We start from the raw sequence: 18,871 nt of genomic DNA on the forward strand, positions 1-18,871 counted from the left end.
GGACAAGAAGCGTCTCGACGGTGACAGTTAATTAAACCTGTTTTTCTCAAAATTCCGTTCCAGAAAATCATAGCGATCGGCCGACTTCAGATAAACATAACTTTTGCTACCAACAAGCTATGATAAAAATAAAAACAGATTTGGAAAGGGCTTGATACCAGCTTCCATATGATATCAAAACCTGTAATAGGTAAAATTTCACCATGTGGTGGGTTTTCCCAGATCGCATCACATATGATATGTGCCATGCAGGGACTTCTGGGAAGGTCCTTTTACTGTGATTTTTTATTTGTTATAAGTTATATGGTAATACATAGTTTTTATATCCAAAAACACACATTTGACAGTATTTTACAGTAAATTACATATAATGTGAAGTTAAACCAATTTTTTAATAAGCTTTTTACTGTAGCATTTTTACTGTAAAAGCAGTTTTATTTCTGTAAAAATTACTAACATATTTTACAGTGAGAGATGGTTAATTGTACCTACTCCATATACTCTTATATCATATATCACATGACAGATTTATTGCCATCAAGGTTGACTTAAATGTGTCTTTCAGATCACATTGACATTCAAACATATAGTTAACAGCATTACTGGATTCATTTTTAAATAACAATGAAGTTCAAAATAAGGAATAAGTGACAATTTGGGGTGATTATAGAGTTTTCTGACTGGTACAATGCACACATATCATCAACAGTTTTTTCCTAATTAATAGTAATTTACAGTATGCTGCTTATTGTGGTGAAAGGTACAAGACAATGGAAGTAAATTACGCAGAATTTTTACCGAGCACCTGACCGGCCATGAAACCTGCAACATTCTCACAGAGGAAATACAAATTTTCCTTTGCAAGTGAGCATTAGAAAAAAAAGAACTATATATATTACGTGTGATATGATCATTTTTGTCCTGGGAGAGGGGTACTGAGTAGTCACCTCAACTTCCCTTCTGTCTGTGATATTTGAAAAGAGTATGATGACTATCACGCTGTCTGTGTAAATAGGGAAGTGGTGACAGAAACTCAGTACACCATGTGATGTTACCCCCCCACCCCCACCCCGCCTCCCCCCCTTTCGGTCATGAAACAGAAAGCAGCATGCTGAAGGGGATGTCCAATATCAATTTCTTATATCTGCATCTGTGTTTTTATAATTCAGATGATATTTTTAATTGTAAAGAAAAGTCCCTAGAACTTTGCACTGAATGTCTGATTTGTATGGAAAATATAGACCAATATACTAAACATAAGTAACATAAACAAATCTTTCTTAGAACTTTCTTAGAAATATTTTTGGGTTACAATATTTCGATAGTCCACTTTAGACATTTTATAATGTTAAGTATAAGTAACTTTGCAACTACCTAACTGTAACTAACTCTCATTAGAGCAGTTGATCTCAAACTTTTTGAGTTCCTATTGTCCACAACAATATTTGAGGGTAAAATCAAATATTTGAGATATTTTTAGCTGTTTTAACTTTAACTTTATTAGTTAAAATTTTAACTTTTAATACTGGTTTTGTCTTATTTTAAATAATTGTAAATCATCTTGAGGCCCCCGGCCCCCTGGTTGAAAGTATTAGTAGACTCTTAGGGTAAGTTTACACAATAACGATATACTAGAAACGTAAAAGTTTTCTTTTGCATATTCTGCAAACAGGCGGCAACGAAAACGACTAAAAACGCGGTATTCAACTGCCAGGCCAGTAGTTGGCGATGTCACTTTGTAAAGAAACACTACGCGCCTATAGACTGAACACGTAATACGTATGCGCATGACATCACCGTTTTTTTGTAGTTTACACTAAGATGATAAAGGCATCATTTTCAAAAACTTGCACTTTTGCTAACTTCACATTTTCCCAAAATGCCACTGTCGTGTGTAAATGAACGACCAAAACGCATAAAATGTTTTCCGTTTTTAGTTTATTTAAGTTAAACGGTGTCATGAAATGGCTCCTTATGTTACAAGTGTTAGGGTTCGGGTTAGTAGAATAAGTTGACATGCAGTTGCAAAGTTACTTATAGTCAGTAGAACGTCTGTAGAGGAATCATCACAATAAAGTGTCAGCAGATATTAGGAAAAGTCTATTAATACTCTAATGACTGGTAGCTGACATGGAGTTGCAAAGCTACATATAGAATGTGGACTATCAAAATAAAGTGTTTCCATTTTACTCCTTCCCTAAAAATAAATGTCACTCGGTTCAGAATCTAATGCAGTGACATTTAAACACATTTTTGAATGTTGAATGTAAATTTTCCCCATAACAACAACATACGACTTTCTATTTGCAGTTGTGTTTATTAAGTTATTTATTAGCTCTTAAATATTAACATCCAGTCAACCTTGACAACCAACTTTTTTTTTCTTTTTTTAAATCAGTGTTTTTCTATAGTAAGAAATCAGTGGTATTGTGTGATGAATCCAGGAAATACAAGCCTTTTTTAAATATTTGTTGGCCTGATGAAGTAATATCCAACTGAAGAAATAGACAATTTGAAATAGATAGGTGTGTTATACAGATTATTGTGAGAATATCCCATCAGTTCCCCACTGCGCACACAAAAACAGTCAGATTTACATTTGCTCTGTACAATGTGTGTCCATAAATCATTTCACGTCACATGAAATTGTTCATATTATGTCATTAGTATTATTTCCAAGTCATCTCATGCCAACCAGATATGACACTCATCCAGAATTGAAAATGATGAAAGTTAAATAAGGTCCATATGGTGTTCCTGTGGTTGCAGCACGTTTCAGATCTCCTGTGGTTCATCACAGGTGAGCTTCACAGAAGGCTCTTTTGTCTTTGTGCATCCCACAGCCGTGTGGGACAATAGAGCAGTGTACCACGGCACATATATAAACAGTAGCTTATACAAGCTTTTATGTAGATCGCAATGTTCAGTGCAACCTGAGTCCAGGCCTACATATCGGCAAAGCCTGATTATGCCACGGCCATCATGTCCATTGCACCAACAGTCCCAAAGATGTGTTTGAAGTCCAACAGCCCTTCATTTACGATGTTCTCAGACCTTAATCCTATGCGAGACTGATTCAAGAAGGGATCTGTACATGTCCGAGCGAAGAAACCTGGGATAGGAATCCCTCTCCATAAGACCAAAGACAATCCTCTGAGCCTCATCGAAGCACACTCTAGTTGGAGCTTGGACGTTCTGCTTGATAAGGTCTCTTGTGACGTGGTCGATGTTTATCTGAGGAGAGATTGACGGAGAAGCAGTGAGAAGCATATTGACGTTGATCGATTGCTCCATCGCTCAATAAAACCACATAGAGATCTTCAGACTGTGCTAGTGTGCTTACCTCTTTGGGAGCTTCTGCCTTGATGAAATGCTCAAATATCTTCTTGGCCCTTGAGGATAGCCTGGACGAACTCCTGATTTTTTTGTAGTCTTCACAAACCAGCCAAAATTCAATGTTCTCATCGCTGAACTCGGACTTGAGGAAGGTGTGGAATGTTGCCATGCCATCTACAAGAACAAACCGCAGGGTTAATCTGTGGCTCAATGCAAATGCATATGTTTTGCATCAGTGCGGCAGCTTGTGTTTGGACACCTAAATGCCCCTGAATAACTGAATTTCATTGTGTTAGATACCAAATATGACTATAACCAAGTAGCAGCTGCAAAAATGTTTTGCTTTTCTCAGAGCAAATGCTTTTATGAGCAATTTTTAAAATCACTTTCAACCAGCTGGTGCCAAGGTGATCATTCTTTATAATATTAATATTGGCTTGATATTAAAATTATTTGGTTTTAAGATTTTTTTTGCTCTCTCTAGCCCCCCCAAAAAAATTTATGTATGCAAAAGTGGTTTCTAATATACAAACCGAAGCTAAAAGCAGCTTTAGTTTTATAAAAACTATTTGGACATTGAAATATATCAATGTTATTGAACTATTTTTTGAAAGAAATCTCTTATGCTCACCAAGGCTACATTTATTTGATCAGAAATACAGTAATATAGTGAAATATTATTTCCATTTAAAATAACTGATTTCAATTTTATTATATCTTAAAATGTAATTTATTTATGTGATGCAAAGCTGAATTTTCAGCATCATTACTCCAGTCTTCAGTGTCACATGATCCTTCAGAAATCATTTGAATATGCTATATTCAGTGTGTGATACATTTTTTTTAGGGTTTTTGATGGCTAAAAAGTTCAAAAGAATGACATTTATTTGAAACAGAAACATTTTGTAACACTTGAAATGTCTTTACTGTCAAGTAGTAATTTCTTGAAAAAAAATCATAACAATGCCAAACTATGGTAATATATATATATATATATATATTTATAGTTCAGGTGACTTCATTTCCATTAATAATGGAAAAAGGTAAACAAGACTTGTATATGAAAAAAGTATATTAAATATATTAATTTAATTTTTAAATGTTTTTTTTCCAATTGCAATTATATCCTTACATTGTAAATTTTCATGTGTAGCTTACGTGTTTTAATAACTTTTGTATAACTAAAACTGGTTTTCTCTTTTGCTTTGCATACATATAGTCAGTTCCTTGATCCAGCTATCTGACCATCTAGTAAACAGTGCAGGTTTTGTTCGTGTATATTTGCCTTGTCCTACATAACGTCAACTAAATCCACAATGCAAAAGATGTGGTTTTGAATGCTGTGATGAAATGTTCTTGTGAATATTAAATTCACAGACATGTGTGCACAATGTCAAGCGTATTAGATTCGATAGATTAATTAATATATGAACTATAAGAATATCCGTAAAGAATTAATACATGCATATGCCACTTACATTTGGATCTAAGGAGATTTTCCAGTGACTGGGACCAAAGCAGGGTCTCACCAGGATTCAGTCTGTTTGAATAAATCATAATTAGTTTACATTCAAACACAATCAACAATAGTTGATTACAATTGTGATTATATATTGCACAAGAAAAAAGTCAAAGTAGCTTACTTGTCTGTCAAGGGGCAAAGAAACCGCCACTTGTCTAGTCTCCTAAGGAGTGAGAATTTGTTTGGTTAAATTTCTAAGACAAATGCTCCAACTCATACATGCATGAGTTCTGTTTACACCACACATACATTTCCAAAGTAAATACTACAACAAACACCACTTACCGGGGATTGACTGTTTTATCCTCCTGGTTCATGTTTTTTATTTCAGCTGAAGATGACAATATGGTTGGCATCTTAACAAAAACTTTTCTGGTGCTGATATGTGTTGCTGTGCTGTTGTGCTTCAGTTATTTCAGTTAATAAGAGCGGGCTGTTCTCACAACCCTTTTTATGCAGTATTGGCGTCATCAGTGTAGAATCACCAAACCACAAAAGAAAAAAAAAAGAGAGAGGAAGTTTTTTGGGTGACGCTAACTAGCTGAGACAGGCGCAATGGTGTTTCTGTCTATGAAACCAGCTACAGCAGGTCTGTGTGCAGATGCAGATATGCAAATCAGACTGGAAAGTTCATGGACAGATAAGCAAATGCTGACTTTTACATCAGATCTTTTTTTACAAGCTTTTGTGTTTGTATTTAGAAAACAAACCATGCATGTTCTTTTTCACATATATCATTAATATACTTTCATGTGGTGTACTTTAGGAAATAAAGTCATCTGAACTGATGGCTACAATGTAACATGTAACCACCCAAGTGAAAAAAACCTGTACCAAAATGTGTTTAAAATACATTTATTTCATACTAAGTATACAACAAATCCCTTAACATATTTACTGACATCTAGAGCTTGAGACTTAGTGATATAAATATTATAATTAAACTTTATTTGGAGTACATTTCTTAATATTAAACCTAAAATGTGTTTTAATATCACTATTAGTCAGTATAGTATGATCACTGCATAATATCAGTCTTTAAATGCAAGATATTTAAATTGTACCTAAAGTATACTGAAAATAGTCCAATTTAGCACAATCAAATATACTTAAGTATATCTTTAGTTGGACCTCAGCACTATTTCTGGATAACTAAAGTGCATTAAGAACAAAATTAGTTGTTCCAATTTAGTACGCTAAAAGTACAATTGCTGGGTATTTATATTTAGTAGGCCTACATAAATATGTAAATGTATTTATAGCATAACATAAATGTATTTCAAATACATTTTAGTATATTTATTTTCACTTGGGCACGTAACAAATTTCTTAATTAGATGAAAAAGGGTCAACAATATAGTTTCATAAGACCTCTCGAATGTTATATTGTCTTAGGGGCTGTTTACACGATACCGTTTTCAACTAAAAACTTTATGCGTTTTGATCGTTCATTTACATGACAACAGCGTTTTGGAGGCCTGAAAACTCAAAGTTTCAAAGTGCAAGTTTTTGAAGACGATACCGTTATTGTCTACGTTGTCTACAAAAACGCAAATTTGTGAAAACAGTGACATCATGCGCATGTGTATTATGTGTTTAGTCTATAGGCGCATAGTGTTTCTTTACAAAGTGACATCGCCATCTACTGGCCTGGCAGCAGAATACAACATTTTTAGTCGTGTTCGCGGATCCTTTTGAGCGGTATCATTTTGACAATGATGACAGTCTGTACGAAAAGGAAAAAGAAAAGGAAAAACTTTTCAGTTTTTCTGTTGTTGTGTAAACTTACCCTTAGTAATAGGCGTCCCTCTGATATCTTCTTCTAGTTAATCAAAAGTGCTTCTCTTAAGCATTTAGCGCTATGCTAAACTAGTATAGGCTAAGGTGTTCGTTTGCTATCCAAAGGAAAAAGGAACACAAAAAGAACGCAAAATGTTTGGTCACGTGCGCACTGATGCCATTGCTGTGGCCCAAATATATACTTATTCACTATTCCCTATAGCTAATGCCATGTATGTGTATGTATGAATTAGGGAACATTTTCAAATTCAAGTTTCTGCAAAAACTCTGCAAGTTTTGTTATCCCAAGTTTTGATATCCCAGTTTTTTATCTCAAGAATTGTGCTTATTCAGTAATGATTAGTAAAGAGGTAACAGCATAAACAGATGGTTAGCTAATACCTGGAGTTGTAGGGACATTTGCTTGTGGTTCATAAGAAATATAATTTTGCAGAAAGTCAAAAAAAAAAAGTAAAATGCTTGAGGGGTTTTTGCTAAGGAAAATAATGTACCGTCTACTGAGGCAAGTCACTGTAACACAACAGAAAGCCCCATTCAAGTCAACAGTTTCACTTCTGTTTTTGATGTTTTCTCTGAGACTTCATTTGTTTACCCATACGGCTATACATATATGCAAAAAAAGAAAAAAAGAAAACAGGTTTGATTAATGGATGGATGGATATAACCTAGACAGCAACACATGAGGTACATGTGGATTAAACCCATATAGATGTGGGCTGGATCTGGGCCGACACTATGTTTCTGTCTGGGAAGTAACTAAAACTTATTCAGACCATGTAAATATGTTTTAAAATCTATTTAAGCAATATATATTTTAATAATTGGAAATATATGTATATATACACTCACCGGCCACTTTATTAGACCTTGCTTGTACTGGGTTAGACCCACTTTTGCCTTCAGAACTGCCTTTATTCTTCATGGCAGAGATTCAACAAGATGCTGAAAACATTCCTCTTTGATTTTGGTCCATATTGACATGAAATCATTACTCAGTTGCTGCATATTTGTCGGCTGCACATCCATGATGAGAATCTCCCGTTCCTCCACATCCCAAAGGTGCTCTACTGGATTGAGATCTGGTGACTGTGGACAGTTTAGTGACTCACTGTCATGTTCAAGAAACCAGTTTGAGGTGAGTTTATCTTTGTGACGTGTGTGTTATCCTGTGGAAGTGGCCATCAGAAGATGGAAACACTGGTCATAAAGAGATGGAGATGGTCATCAACAATACTCAGGAAGGCTGTGATGTTTAAACGATGCTCAATTGGTACAGAGGGACCCAAAGTGTGCCAAGAAAATATCCTCCACACCATTAAACCAACACCAGCAGCACCAACTGAACCGTTGAAACAAGGCAGGATGAATCTCTGCTTTCATGTTGTTTATGCCAAATTCTGACCTGACCATCTGAATGTTTGCAGCAAAAATCGAGACTCATCAGACCTCAGTTTGCTGTTCTTATCTCGCAGGAGTGTCACTGGTGTGTCTTCTGCTGCTGTAGCCCTTCTGCTTAAAGGTTCAACATGTTCAGAGATGCTCTTCTACAGACCTCGGTTGCCATGAGCAAGACATCACTATTGTTATTGCTCATACTTAAATTCGACACGGTACTCCTCCTGCACCGTTTGTCGTAGACCCATGAATGAGGTGTCAAATCGACCGGTTTATTGAGGAGAGGTGAGCTATGACTTTTCTAAGCGATCAGGTGTACGATGTTCGTCCGAAAAAGTTCCATAGACTTAACATTGGCACAAAATTTGTAAGATCATGACTTTGGATCAGAAGGTCAGAGAGACTTGGGGTTGGGCGTACCCTAGAGTACCCTAGCAACCGTACAAACACATGAATAAGCTATATCTCAGCACCAGAACATCGTATAGACATAGAGGTGGGGTTGTATGTTTCAGTTGGGAAACCAGTCTGTAAATATCACTATGGTAACTGTGTAACCACACCATAGCAACCGCTTAGAGCCACCTAGCAACCATATTACAACATATAGAAGCCATATTCCAGCTCCACAACATCATACAGACATGGTTGTTGACTCGTATGCAATCATGTACAACACCCTAGCAATCGAGTGCCGAGTTTTGCCACTGCAAGACCCACTCACATTTTCTTCAGGAAATGTACGTTCTAGTTTAAATTACTGTTGCCTTTCTATCAGCTGAACCAGTCTGATCATTCTCCTCTGGCATCAACAAGGCATTTTCACCCACAGAAGTGCCGCTCACTGGATATTTTCTCTTTTTCAGACCATTCTCTGTAAACCCTAGAGATGGTTCTGTGTAAAAATCCCAGTAGATCAGCAGTTTCTGAAATATTCAGACCAGCCGTCTGGCACCAACAACCATACCATGTTCAAAGTCACTGAAATCACCTTTCTTCCCCATTCTGATGCTCAGTTTGAACTTCAGCAGATCATCCTGACCATGTCTACATGGCTAAATGTATTTAGTTGCTGCAATGTGATTGGCGGATAAAAGGATTAGTTCACCTCAAAATGAAAATTTCCTGATAATTTACTCACCCCAATGCCATCCAAGATGTTCATGTCTTTCTTCAGTGGAAAAGAAATTAAGTTTTTTGAGGAAAACATTTCAGGATTTTTCTCCACACAATGGACTTCAACGGTAGCCAAATTGTTCTAAAATTTGCTTTAAAATGCAGCTGAACAGGTATACCTAATAAAGTGGCTGGTGAGTGTAAACACACACACACACACACACACACACACACACACACACACACACACACACACACACACACACACACACACACACACACACACACACAGTATATATATATATATATATATAAATAAATATATATATATATTTAGAGCCTACTGTTACTACTGTAAAACAAACAAGGAAATATGAGATGTATATCATGAAAAACTGGCACACTGCAGCTTCTGCATATTCATATTCAAATCTATCTCAAGCAATTAAACAAGCAATTTGCTTGCTTCAATGCACCTGTTGTATACATGTAACAGGCTGTCATTAAAGAGATTATTGGAGCACCATGTCTGCAGCAAAGTTGTGCTTGTGTTTGCATCCTTAATCAATGAGAGTTCAAAAATACAAAAATTTGATGTGAAATGTGTGGAGAACATGATAATTAAGGCTTTATTAATAAAACATTCACACTGAGCGACAGTCAAGGCCTTCAGATGCAACCATGTCCGAAACAACCAGAATGACACCAGTTTTCATTTCACAGCAGATCAAACTTTAAGTGAAACAGCATCTGCAACACATTTCATTTCCACAATGCAATATGTGGCAGAGTGAAACAGGATATTTAATATGAGATCAGGTATTTTAACCAGGCCAGTAGCTACAACAATATTTGTCTATTAATATTATTTTCCCTGCCTGTGTAGTCAGTAATGTCAGCTGAATTTTTTTTTTTTTTTTTTACAATTTTTTACAAACATACAATGATAGATTGTGCCAAATGGGTCCAAAATGTGTATCATGAAACTAAGGGGCAATTTTTATTTTACATTGACTGTATATTTCTATTTTCATCAAGGTGCGTTCATATTAGTGAAATTTCTACAAAATTCTGTGGGCAAAAAAGGCCCATTATTGTCAATAATGTTGTGATGAATGAAGCACAACTCACACAAAAGTCACTTTCATACCAATCAGCTTTCTATTTGTCAACGAGGCGAATTTGTTTGACGAACTTAAATGCAAGCCTTCACTAATCAATTAAGTTAAATTTGCGACATTGATAATGTGGACTCATACAACACTTTCAGTTCATGTGATGACAACATGTCATATGATATTTTAAAAGTTCATTATTTTATTTATTGAGTGTAATAGAATAATGTTTAATGCGATTTTTTATTTTTTTTAAAGCCCCACCTTCTGAAAAGCCCAGAGTGATTAGGTGTGTTCGACTTGAAGCACAGAACTATCGGTGTATGACATCAAAGTACCGTAAGAACGATTCGAGAACAGACGGCTGTATGCTTTCGAAACGCTCTCGCGGTACTTTGATGTCATACACCGATCAGTCTGTGAAGCACCGCTTCAAGGCGAACACACCTATTGAGACTGTCCTCGCAGCAGCCTGTAGCGCGATTATGTAATGGATTAAATCCTATACGTAGTGGACATGTAACCCCCTCCCCCCCCAAACCAGTTCAGCACAAACTCTGTCCCTCAGCTAATTCAAAAGATTTATTACTGAAGTCAATCACAGTGCTGATTGCCTACACAGTGCTACAACAAATGCTAACCCCTAAAACTACCCTACACCCTAACCTGTTTTGGGTAACCCTAACCAAGTTATGTATTGGATTTAATCCAGTAAGTCATTGCGATACAGGCTGCAGTGAGGAGATTTTGGAGAGCTCTGATTGTGGCCATGTGACCCAGTGCATTGTGATTGGCCAAACACCTCAAGCGTTGGAAATGTAATGCATTTGTGAGCTTAAGCTTCCAAGGCTTCTGAAGCAATTGTAAACAGACAGTTAACAATATTGTCGGTTTTACCCAAGTCGGATTCTGAAAATGTGGATGATCAAGCACATTGATCAGATCCAACTTTGCAACCATGGACCAAAGTGGAGCCAGTGCAATGATGGACCAAAGTGGACAAGTGCGGTGATGGACCAATGTGGAGCCAGTGCGACGATGGACCAAGGTGGAGCCAGAGTGACGATGGACCAAGGTGAAGCCAGTGCGATGATGGACCAAGGTGGAGCCAGAATGACAATGGACCAAGGTGGAGCCAGAACGACGATGGACCAAGGTGGAGCCAGAACGATGATGGGCCAAGGTGGAGCCAGAAACCCCAGGCGAATCCATGCAGCTGGCTTGGAACTGGGCTTCTCCAGGGATGACTGAGATGACTTGGAACTGGGCTTGACGAGATTAACACTTTTGGTATCGAAATTTGGTACCGAATGACCAGAGATTTTTTTATACTCAATGGTATCGAGGCAATTCGGTCTGTGCCTAAAAAGTATCAAACTCGATACCCAACCCTACTCAGAAATCAATTAAAATGAAATGTTTAGTATTACACTGCAAATTAATTCAAAATAGAAACATTTTTAGTTGTGTGTGGGTTTTGGACCCTGCAGTACACTTTTCTTGTACCGTACATGCTATATACAATATGTGGTACTAATGTTTCCAGTGTGGAAAGGAACAAATCATTTGGTTTGACCTCGCACATCTAAACTGATATACATCTTGAATTACATTGCTTTCATGAAAAGGACACCAGGATGTCCTTAACGTGCATGAGACAAAAAACTACTAGCTACGCTAGACAGTCAGTTACCATCACCTTGGTGCTTTAAAATGCAAGACCAGATTTTCTTGTAAAACCACATGCATAATATAAGCAAGCATCAATGTTTGGGAAACTTTTCAAAAATTTCACACCCTTTAAGTTTCATGCCTCTCACAATTTACATCCTAATGCATGCACAGTCATTTCCTCTCATGCATCACTACTTAATCAAGAATGAGGGCTGAGAAAAGAATGAGTAAAAATGAGAGTGTCAGACAGGAAACTGCAACTGCAAATCCATTTGACATGGATTTAGACTTACATTATCATTGTAACCTGTTCTTGCCCTCTTAAATATCATTTATTGAATATTTCTTGCAAAAAAACTTCAATGACTCTATCATCTCAGCAGACAGATTCAGATCACTGGTATTGGATGCTATTTGCATAATTCTGTCCATAATGTATCAGACAGTTTCACGTGACAATGTTCTTGCCTAAGGGGTACACATGCCTGGAAATGTTCTTTGTACTTGATGCAAAGCAGCACTCTCTGTTCATTTCAGAAAATTACGTCAAATACTGTATCTGTGTATTGGTGCTTACTAAGGCAGGTATCACTGCTACTATTGTTCAAAGTTTAGAGGGTTGTATAAAAAGTATTAAACTTCAACCTGCAACTTACAAAAATAGATTTTTTCACCTGGACAAACAATCAAGAAGCTAAATTAATAAATAAATAAATCATAAAAATATATTAAACTCCATAGACCAGTGGTGATGCCAAAAAAAAAAAAAAAATTTTTTTTTTGAATGAGTGGATCTTGGTGAAACAGTGGACCTTTATTCTATGGCTCTATCAAATGATATTATTTATAATGGACCCTGTTCAGACTTCCAGGGTTCTCAGATGTGGAAGTCCTCATCTTTGGGTAAACTTCTATAGTTGTGGCGAATGGAAACCATTTCCTATTTGCTCAAATAGTAAAAAACATGACAGTGTTTTATGACGTTATAAAATAGGCAAAATCGAGAGCTTAATTACAGTCGTCAGAAGAGAGAAATACTTTCAAATTTTCCGTCACTCCCTCAGCCGTAATGTTAGGAACTTACGCAGCAGTGTTAATTAGTTCCCTTTCGAGGCAACTTGACGCTGCGTCATGATGTTGACACTATGGGAACACCTTCAGTGTGTCTGAAGCGTGTGAAATCACACCAGTGCCATTGGCATATAACATCACTGGCACGCCAGCATGTCTATAAAAGGGCACCGACATTAAACTAATCGGCTTCTTTGTTTTCTGGAAGCCGCTTGTTTGAGTGTGTGTCTGAGAGAAAGAAAATAGATTGTGTGTGTTAGTTTGTTTGAAAAAAGAAACAGAATGGCAAGCACTAGTAACACATTTCAAGCTAGTGCGAGCTAGTGCTAGGCCCAGTTTGATTACGGGGAATGACGCATGAGCTCCGTGTCATTTGTATGGGCGCAGAGCATGCTCGTTTAGCTCTTAAGGGGGAGATGGCTGCCCTCACTGTGCTCGTTTCACAGTAAGGAAGCTCTACTCTCACCTGGCTCTCTTCACGAGGGATGGGAACCAGGTATCTGCGCCTTGTGGTGCAGGTCCTACTGCAGCAGAGGCGGCCGCAGAGGTGGCTTCGATCTTGGGGATCGCAGGTGGAGCTGGTGGAGGAATTCGAGCCAGGTATTTCCCTTTCTCAGGCCTCACACATTAGCTCCAGTGTTCTCAGGCCGGATCGGAAGCCCTCGGATCTGGAAGCCCGCTCTGCTGCCTCTTCGAATCTGTCCGAGAGCATGTTGTTGCCAGATGACATCTAGGCTGGTTGGCAAGGCCTATGTCAGGGGTGGCAAGTCGGTCCTGGAGAGCCACAGTCCTGCAGAGTTTTGCTCCAACCCTGATAAAAGCTCACCTGCCTGTAGCTTTCTAGTAACTCCAGACCTTGATTAGCTTGTTCAGGTGTGTTTGATTAGGGTTAAAGCTGAACTCTGCAGGACTCTTGCTCTAAAGGACTGACATTTGCCACCCCTGGCTCTGTATGGCAATGTTGCAGGCCTAACAGACTGAACTTCTGAAGGATCTGTACCAGTCCTGGAGCTTCTCGGAGCAATAGATTTACTTTAGTTCAATAAAAGTGTTAATGTTGCAAAATTCGATTTAGCTATAAAGCAGCTCTACAGAACACAATATTCTCATCATTCAGCTCAATTCCGTTCAGGTTTTGTTCTCATTTGATAGTGTCAGTGCAGTCAAATTGATAATATTATAAATATTAAGTGTATTTCAAACCCCAACAAAGCAAGCCAACGGCGACAGTGGCAAGGAACCAAAACTCTGTCATGTGACAAAAAGAAGAAAAACCACTGGGAGACCAGTTTTTTTCTGGCCAATCGAACATGGTGTGGTTTATGATTCCAGGCTGCATCACAAGTCAGTATTTGTTGATTGATATTATTCAAACATTTTCCATTCAGCTCTTTCTGCTTGAAGATCTGGATATGACTGACCTACATTAGGTGGACAAATACAATCTAGAGGTCAGTTTAGGAGGAACTGAAAGCATCAGACACTCCAACGCTACGAGAGAGAGAGAGAGAGAGAGAGAGAGAGAGAGAGAGAGAGAGAGAGAGAGAGAGAGAGAGAGAGAGAGAGAGAGCAATTCACTAGAATGAATCTGATTTGGAAGAGAGTCGAAAGTATGGTTATTAACCTCCACCTGTATATAAAGTATATATATATAAAAAAACAACAACAACAAAAAAAAACAGCGATAGTTGCGTTACACCGCTAATTGTTCTGCTGCATTTATAGAAATAGTAGTCGCGACTCTATGATTACATATTTGTAAAAATGCACATTACAAAAAATATATACACACCATATGTGTTTCATTTTATTTTCACATTTATTATTTCTGGAAGGAAAAGTGATCAATCTGGGTAGGCCAGAGTTTACAGTTTCTGTGAGTTTATTTGCTGATTTAAAAAAAGATAATTAAAAATAATTATCGTTGACAAAAAACTTTTTTAAATGAACACTATCAAATAAGTAAGGGATAATCCATGGCTAGTGCATTAAAGTGCTCCTATTATGCTATTTTAAAGGCTCCTGATTTTGTTTTGGAGGTCTCCTACAATAGGTTTACATGCATCAAAGGTCAAAAAACACTTTCATTTTCTCATAATATACATTGCACATCACCACATTTTTCAGTGATTCAAAAATGAGATCCCTGAAACTACAAACAAGGTGCAACAGCTGAAAAGGGAACTGTGAAATACTATTGACAACATAACAGGTATGGAATACCCAAGCAACTGCACTGAAAAAAAAAAAAAAAAATTCAGAAAACCTTAGCAAACACATTGCAACAACCTGGCATCCATCCACAACACCCTAGCATTGTGGTGGATCAAGTACCGCTCACATTTTCTGTAACACAATGTGTAAACTTAGTGTAAAAATGTAGTTTAATGTGCCATTGCCAAAAGACAATTCTATGAATATTACTGATAAAAAATAGGACGCAGGAAAAAGCACGCATGACATCATATCTACTGAAACAACTTGCTCTCATGATGATGAAGCGAACGTTTCCTCTTTGGATATGAGCGTACACTAAAAAAAAAGAAGAGGAAGTCACTGTGGTACACATGAGGGTACGCACACAGACACAAGCAGAAGGATATGGACACGACTGTCTGTTACCATGTCAACCTGAGGCAAAGACATCCAAAGATCAAAAGAGCAAACAGGAGGTGTGAAAACCAAAACCCACGTAGCGTTGTCCAAGGTCTGTCTTAAGCCCTATTCGCACTGGATTAGTGTTATCTGGGGACCACATGTGATTTAGAAATTACCCACCCACATCTGAATTTTCGTGTGGCGCATTCGCACGGGATAAGCAAAGCCTGTGATTTTACTCGAATTTACTGACTTACTTCCCGGATATGATGTCAATAGGCTATTGCTTGGAAATGTCTTTTCGTTATGTCTAGCTGTATGATATAACATAAACAAAAGAATGTTCATACCACATGGTCATTCACATACATGTCATTCAATCATTCTTTTTGTTTTTGCTCTTCTGGTGGTTTTCAGCTGTCTCTTTCTGCAAATTGTATAGTTGTATGGTAGCCTAGAAATCTAGACGCACCCTAGCGGCAGCAAATGTAATTTGCAGCTATGATACAGGACACATGGTTCGGCGTATTTTAATATTCATAGTAGGCTTAACAGTAATATAATATTCTGATATAAGATACAAAGTGACCAGATGTCCAAAATCAAAATATGTGATGTAGGATATAAGGTATTTTATAAATCACACACTATAAATATGATAAAGAAGCAGAAACATAGTTGCAGTAAAGTAAAATATTTTAATAAGTTGAAGAAACTTGTGTGTATTACATTGCTTCCTGATATCACGTGCGCAAACACAAATAACCTATATTTATATATATATATAAAACAGTTAGGCTATCATCCGGTCGAGCAATGTATGAATTAACTTCAGATTGGATTGTGTTGGTAATAGGCACTTACCTAACGCTAGAAGTAAGTTTCGTGCCTCTAACAAGTGCTTTCGAACTTCTTTCTGATCTGAATGGTATGTGGAAAACACTTGAGTTGAGGGAGGGAGAAAACACTCGGGGGAGACTTCTCCCAGTGTCTAGAATGCAACTGAATGCCTTTTCAAGCGTCTCAATACTTGAAAAACCACAGGAAACTACTTTTAAACACGAAATTACTTGATTTACCGAGGGTCTATTTGCACGTCTATTAATATAAACGTTACCTGAGGTAATTTTCCCGGACCTTTTTAGAGAAGGTGAAAGTCGCCATAATCTTTACTGACATTGGGCCCTATCTTGCACCCAGCGCAATTGACTTTGCACACCGACACATGTATCATTCCTATTTTGCAACAGCGCCAAGACCCGCCCACAAAGTTACTTGCGCTTTGCTTTGACACTTGCGTTTCAGATCGTTAAAATAGGGCCCATTGTCCGTAATGATTACTGAGATGGCACATTCGGACGGGACTAAAATAACCAAGAAGCTCTTGTAATTATTACTTTACCCCACCTCTCCATGTCGGGTGAACACCGGCTGGTGCAGTAAACATAGCCTAGCTAACGTTAGCTTTCTACAATTTCAGTACAGTAATATCAAAGATCCTTGCTCCTTCTCAATTATCTGGTAATATTCTATTCACAAAATACAACCAATAGTACGGTAATGTTAAAAGTAATCCCCTGGGCCCTATTTCCGCCGATTAGAACAGGAAAATGCTCCACAGTGCTCTGGCATCTGCCACGCAACGAAACTAGGAGTACGACCGGTTTAAGATGGCGACCGCATTTCTCAGTGCCCAGTGGCCAATAGGGCATCTAGTCTCTATATAATATCGATATGACCCAGCACCCAAAATACTATCAAAAAACTCCAACGCAGCCTCGAATAAGGCTTTTGTTGCCTCACACTTATTTCATCTTGATTGAATCATAAAACAATTTAAAAGCATAATGACTAAATAGCCTATTAGGCCAATAATAAAAAATGCCGCTTAATGCATTAATAACACTGACTTAAAATACACAGGCCTATTTACTGTCAGCAAGCAGGTATTGTTTTGGAAGTTTCTGATAAGACTGCTTACTTTTTAACATAAAACCATGCAAGTTGTAAATGAAACACCAGCTACTTGGACCTAATTTAGATACCTTGATGGTGTTATGTTCTCTTTTTAGGTTGAAAGTACATGACGTTGTTGCTGGTTTCATATGAGACTGTTCTGCAGTCTTTAGGTGTGCTGATGTAAAAACAGCCACATATTTTGCATGCCAATGTCTGTATTGTAACCAATGCAAATTAAAAAAAGGAAAAAAAGTACGTAAACAAGTATTTGTTTTCTCCTAAAATACATCAGAATCGGGAAGTTTGATAAACGTGACCATTGTTCTTGATTATATTCAATTGTCTTCATGCAAGTCTTCTTGTGAATGTTTACGTCCCTCCAAACATATGTGTGAGCGCTGCAACAGCTGGCTGAACAGATAACGATAAACCATGGTTTACTGGGAAACAGCTTCATCACGCCAAAGAGGATGCTTACAGAAGTAGGGATAAAATATTGTATAACCAGGCCAGAAACAGACTAACAAAGAAGGTCAGAGTGGCTAAAAGAAGCTACTCTGAAAAAAGCTGAAAAAACAGTTCTCAGACAACGTCCCGGCGTCAGTCTGAACAGCCCCCCCCCCCCCACCCGATATGTGGGGAATCAACATCTGGCTGAAGATCTGAATGTGTTTTAGGTTTGAAAAGCCCAGTTTCATACCCCACACCTGCTCTGATCTGCACATTTCACACATACAACCCCCCTCCTCCCACCTCCTCCCACCTCCTGCCATTCAACCTGCGTTTATGGTCTGTGTGGAGGACGTGTGCCGAGTCTTCAAAAAACAGAAGACCATGAAAGCTTCAGGCCCAGATGGTGTTTCACCTGCCTGTTTAAAAGTCTGCGCTGACCAAATGGCCCCAATCTTCATGCAGATCTTCAACAGATCACTGAAGCTTTTTGTGTGAAGTTCCCCGCAGCTTTAAACGCTCCACTATCATTCCGGTACCCAAAAATAAATAAATAAATAAATCACTGGACTTATGGGGCCGATATACTTCTAGCGAAATCGAAGAACGAACTGATCAAGCCAAACGAACTTCTTTTGGAGTTTGTTTTGGGAGTTTGAAACTGCTTGCCAAAGTGAACTTTTCGAAAAAGTTCACTACGGCTGATAAACACCTTTGTAATAACATTGGTCTGTGGCGATTACATAATAGTTAGGTGTGCGCGGAGGCTCCGCCTTCTTTCACGTGGAAATCTTTTCCAGTTCATTTCTCCTCATAAGTCCATCGAGATCAGACG

General features: G+C 37.8%; 1 protein-coding gene across 1 annotated transcript; it reads right to left on the bottom strand.

The window, feature by feature from the left end:
• Positions 1-1,927: 1,927 nt before the first annotated feature.
• rgs13a (regulator of G protein signaling 13a) lies at positions 1,928-5,430 on the bottom strand. The gene is made up of 5 exons (XM_081374587.1): positions 5,144-5,430; positions 4,980-5,021; positions 4,815-4,876; positions 3,344-3,510; positions 1,928-3,234 (listed from the first exon to the last, which is right to left on the bottom strand). The coding sequence occupies exons 1-5, from the start codon at positions 5,212-5,214 to the stop codon at positions 3,049-3,051; spliced, it is 528 nt and encodes a 175-aa protein (XP_081230713.1). The 5' UTR covers positions 5,215-5,430; the 3' UTR covers positions 1,928-3,048.
• Positions 5,431-18,871: the final 13,441 nt, after the last annotated feature.

Source organism: Scardinius erythrophthalmus, assembly GCF_964197995.2.
Source record: "Scardinius erythrophthalmus genome assembly, chromosome: 9".
NCBI classification, from domain to species: Eukaryota; Metazoa; Chordata; class Actinopteri; order Cypriniformes; family Leuciscidae; genus Scardinius; species Scardinius erythrophthalmus.

Excerpts from the sequence above, each read along its gene's own strand:
- rgs13a (XM_081374587.1), bottom strand. The coding sequence starts at position 5,214 with ATGCCAACCATATTGTCATCTTCAGCTGAAATAAAAAACATGAACCAG. Across the intron at positions 4,877-4,979 it reads CTTTGCCCCTTGACAGACAA|ACTGAATCCTGGTGAGACCC; the intron begins GTAAGCTACTTT and ends TTATTCAAACAG. Across the intron at positions 3,235-3,343 it reads AGGCAGAAGCTCCCAAAGAG|ATAAACATCGACCACGTCAC; the intron begins GTAAGCACACTA and ends ATCTCTCCTCAG.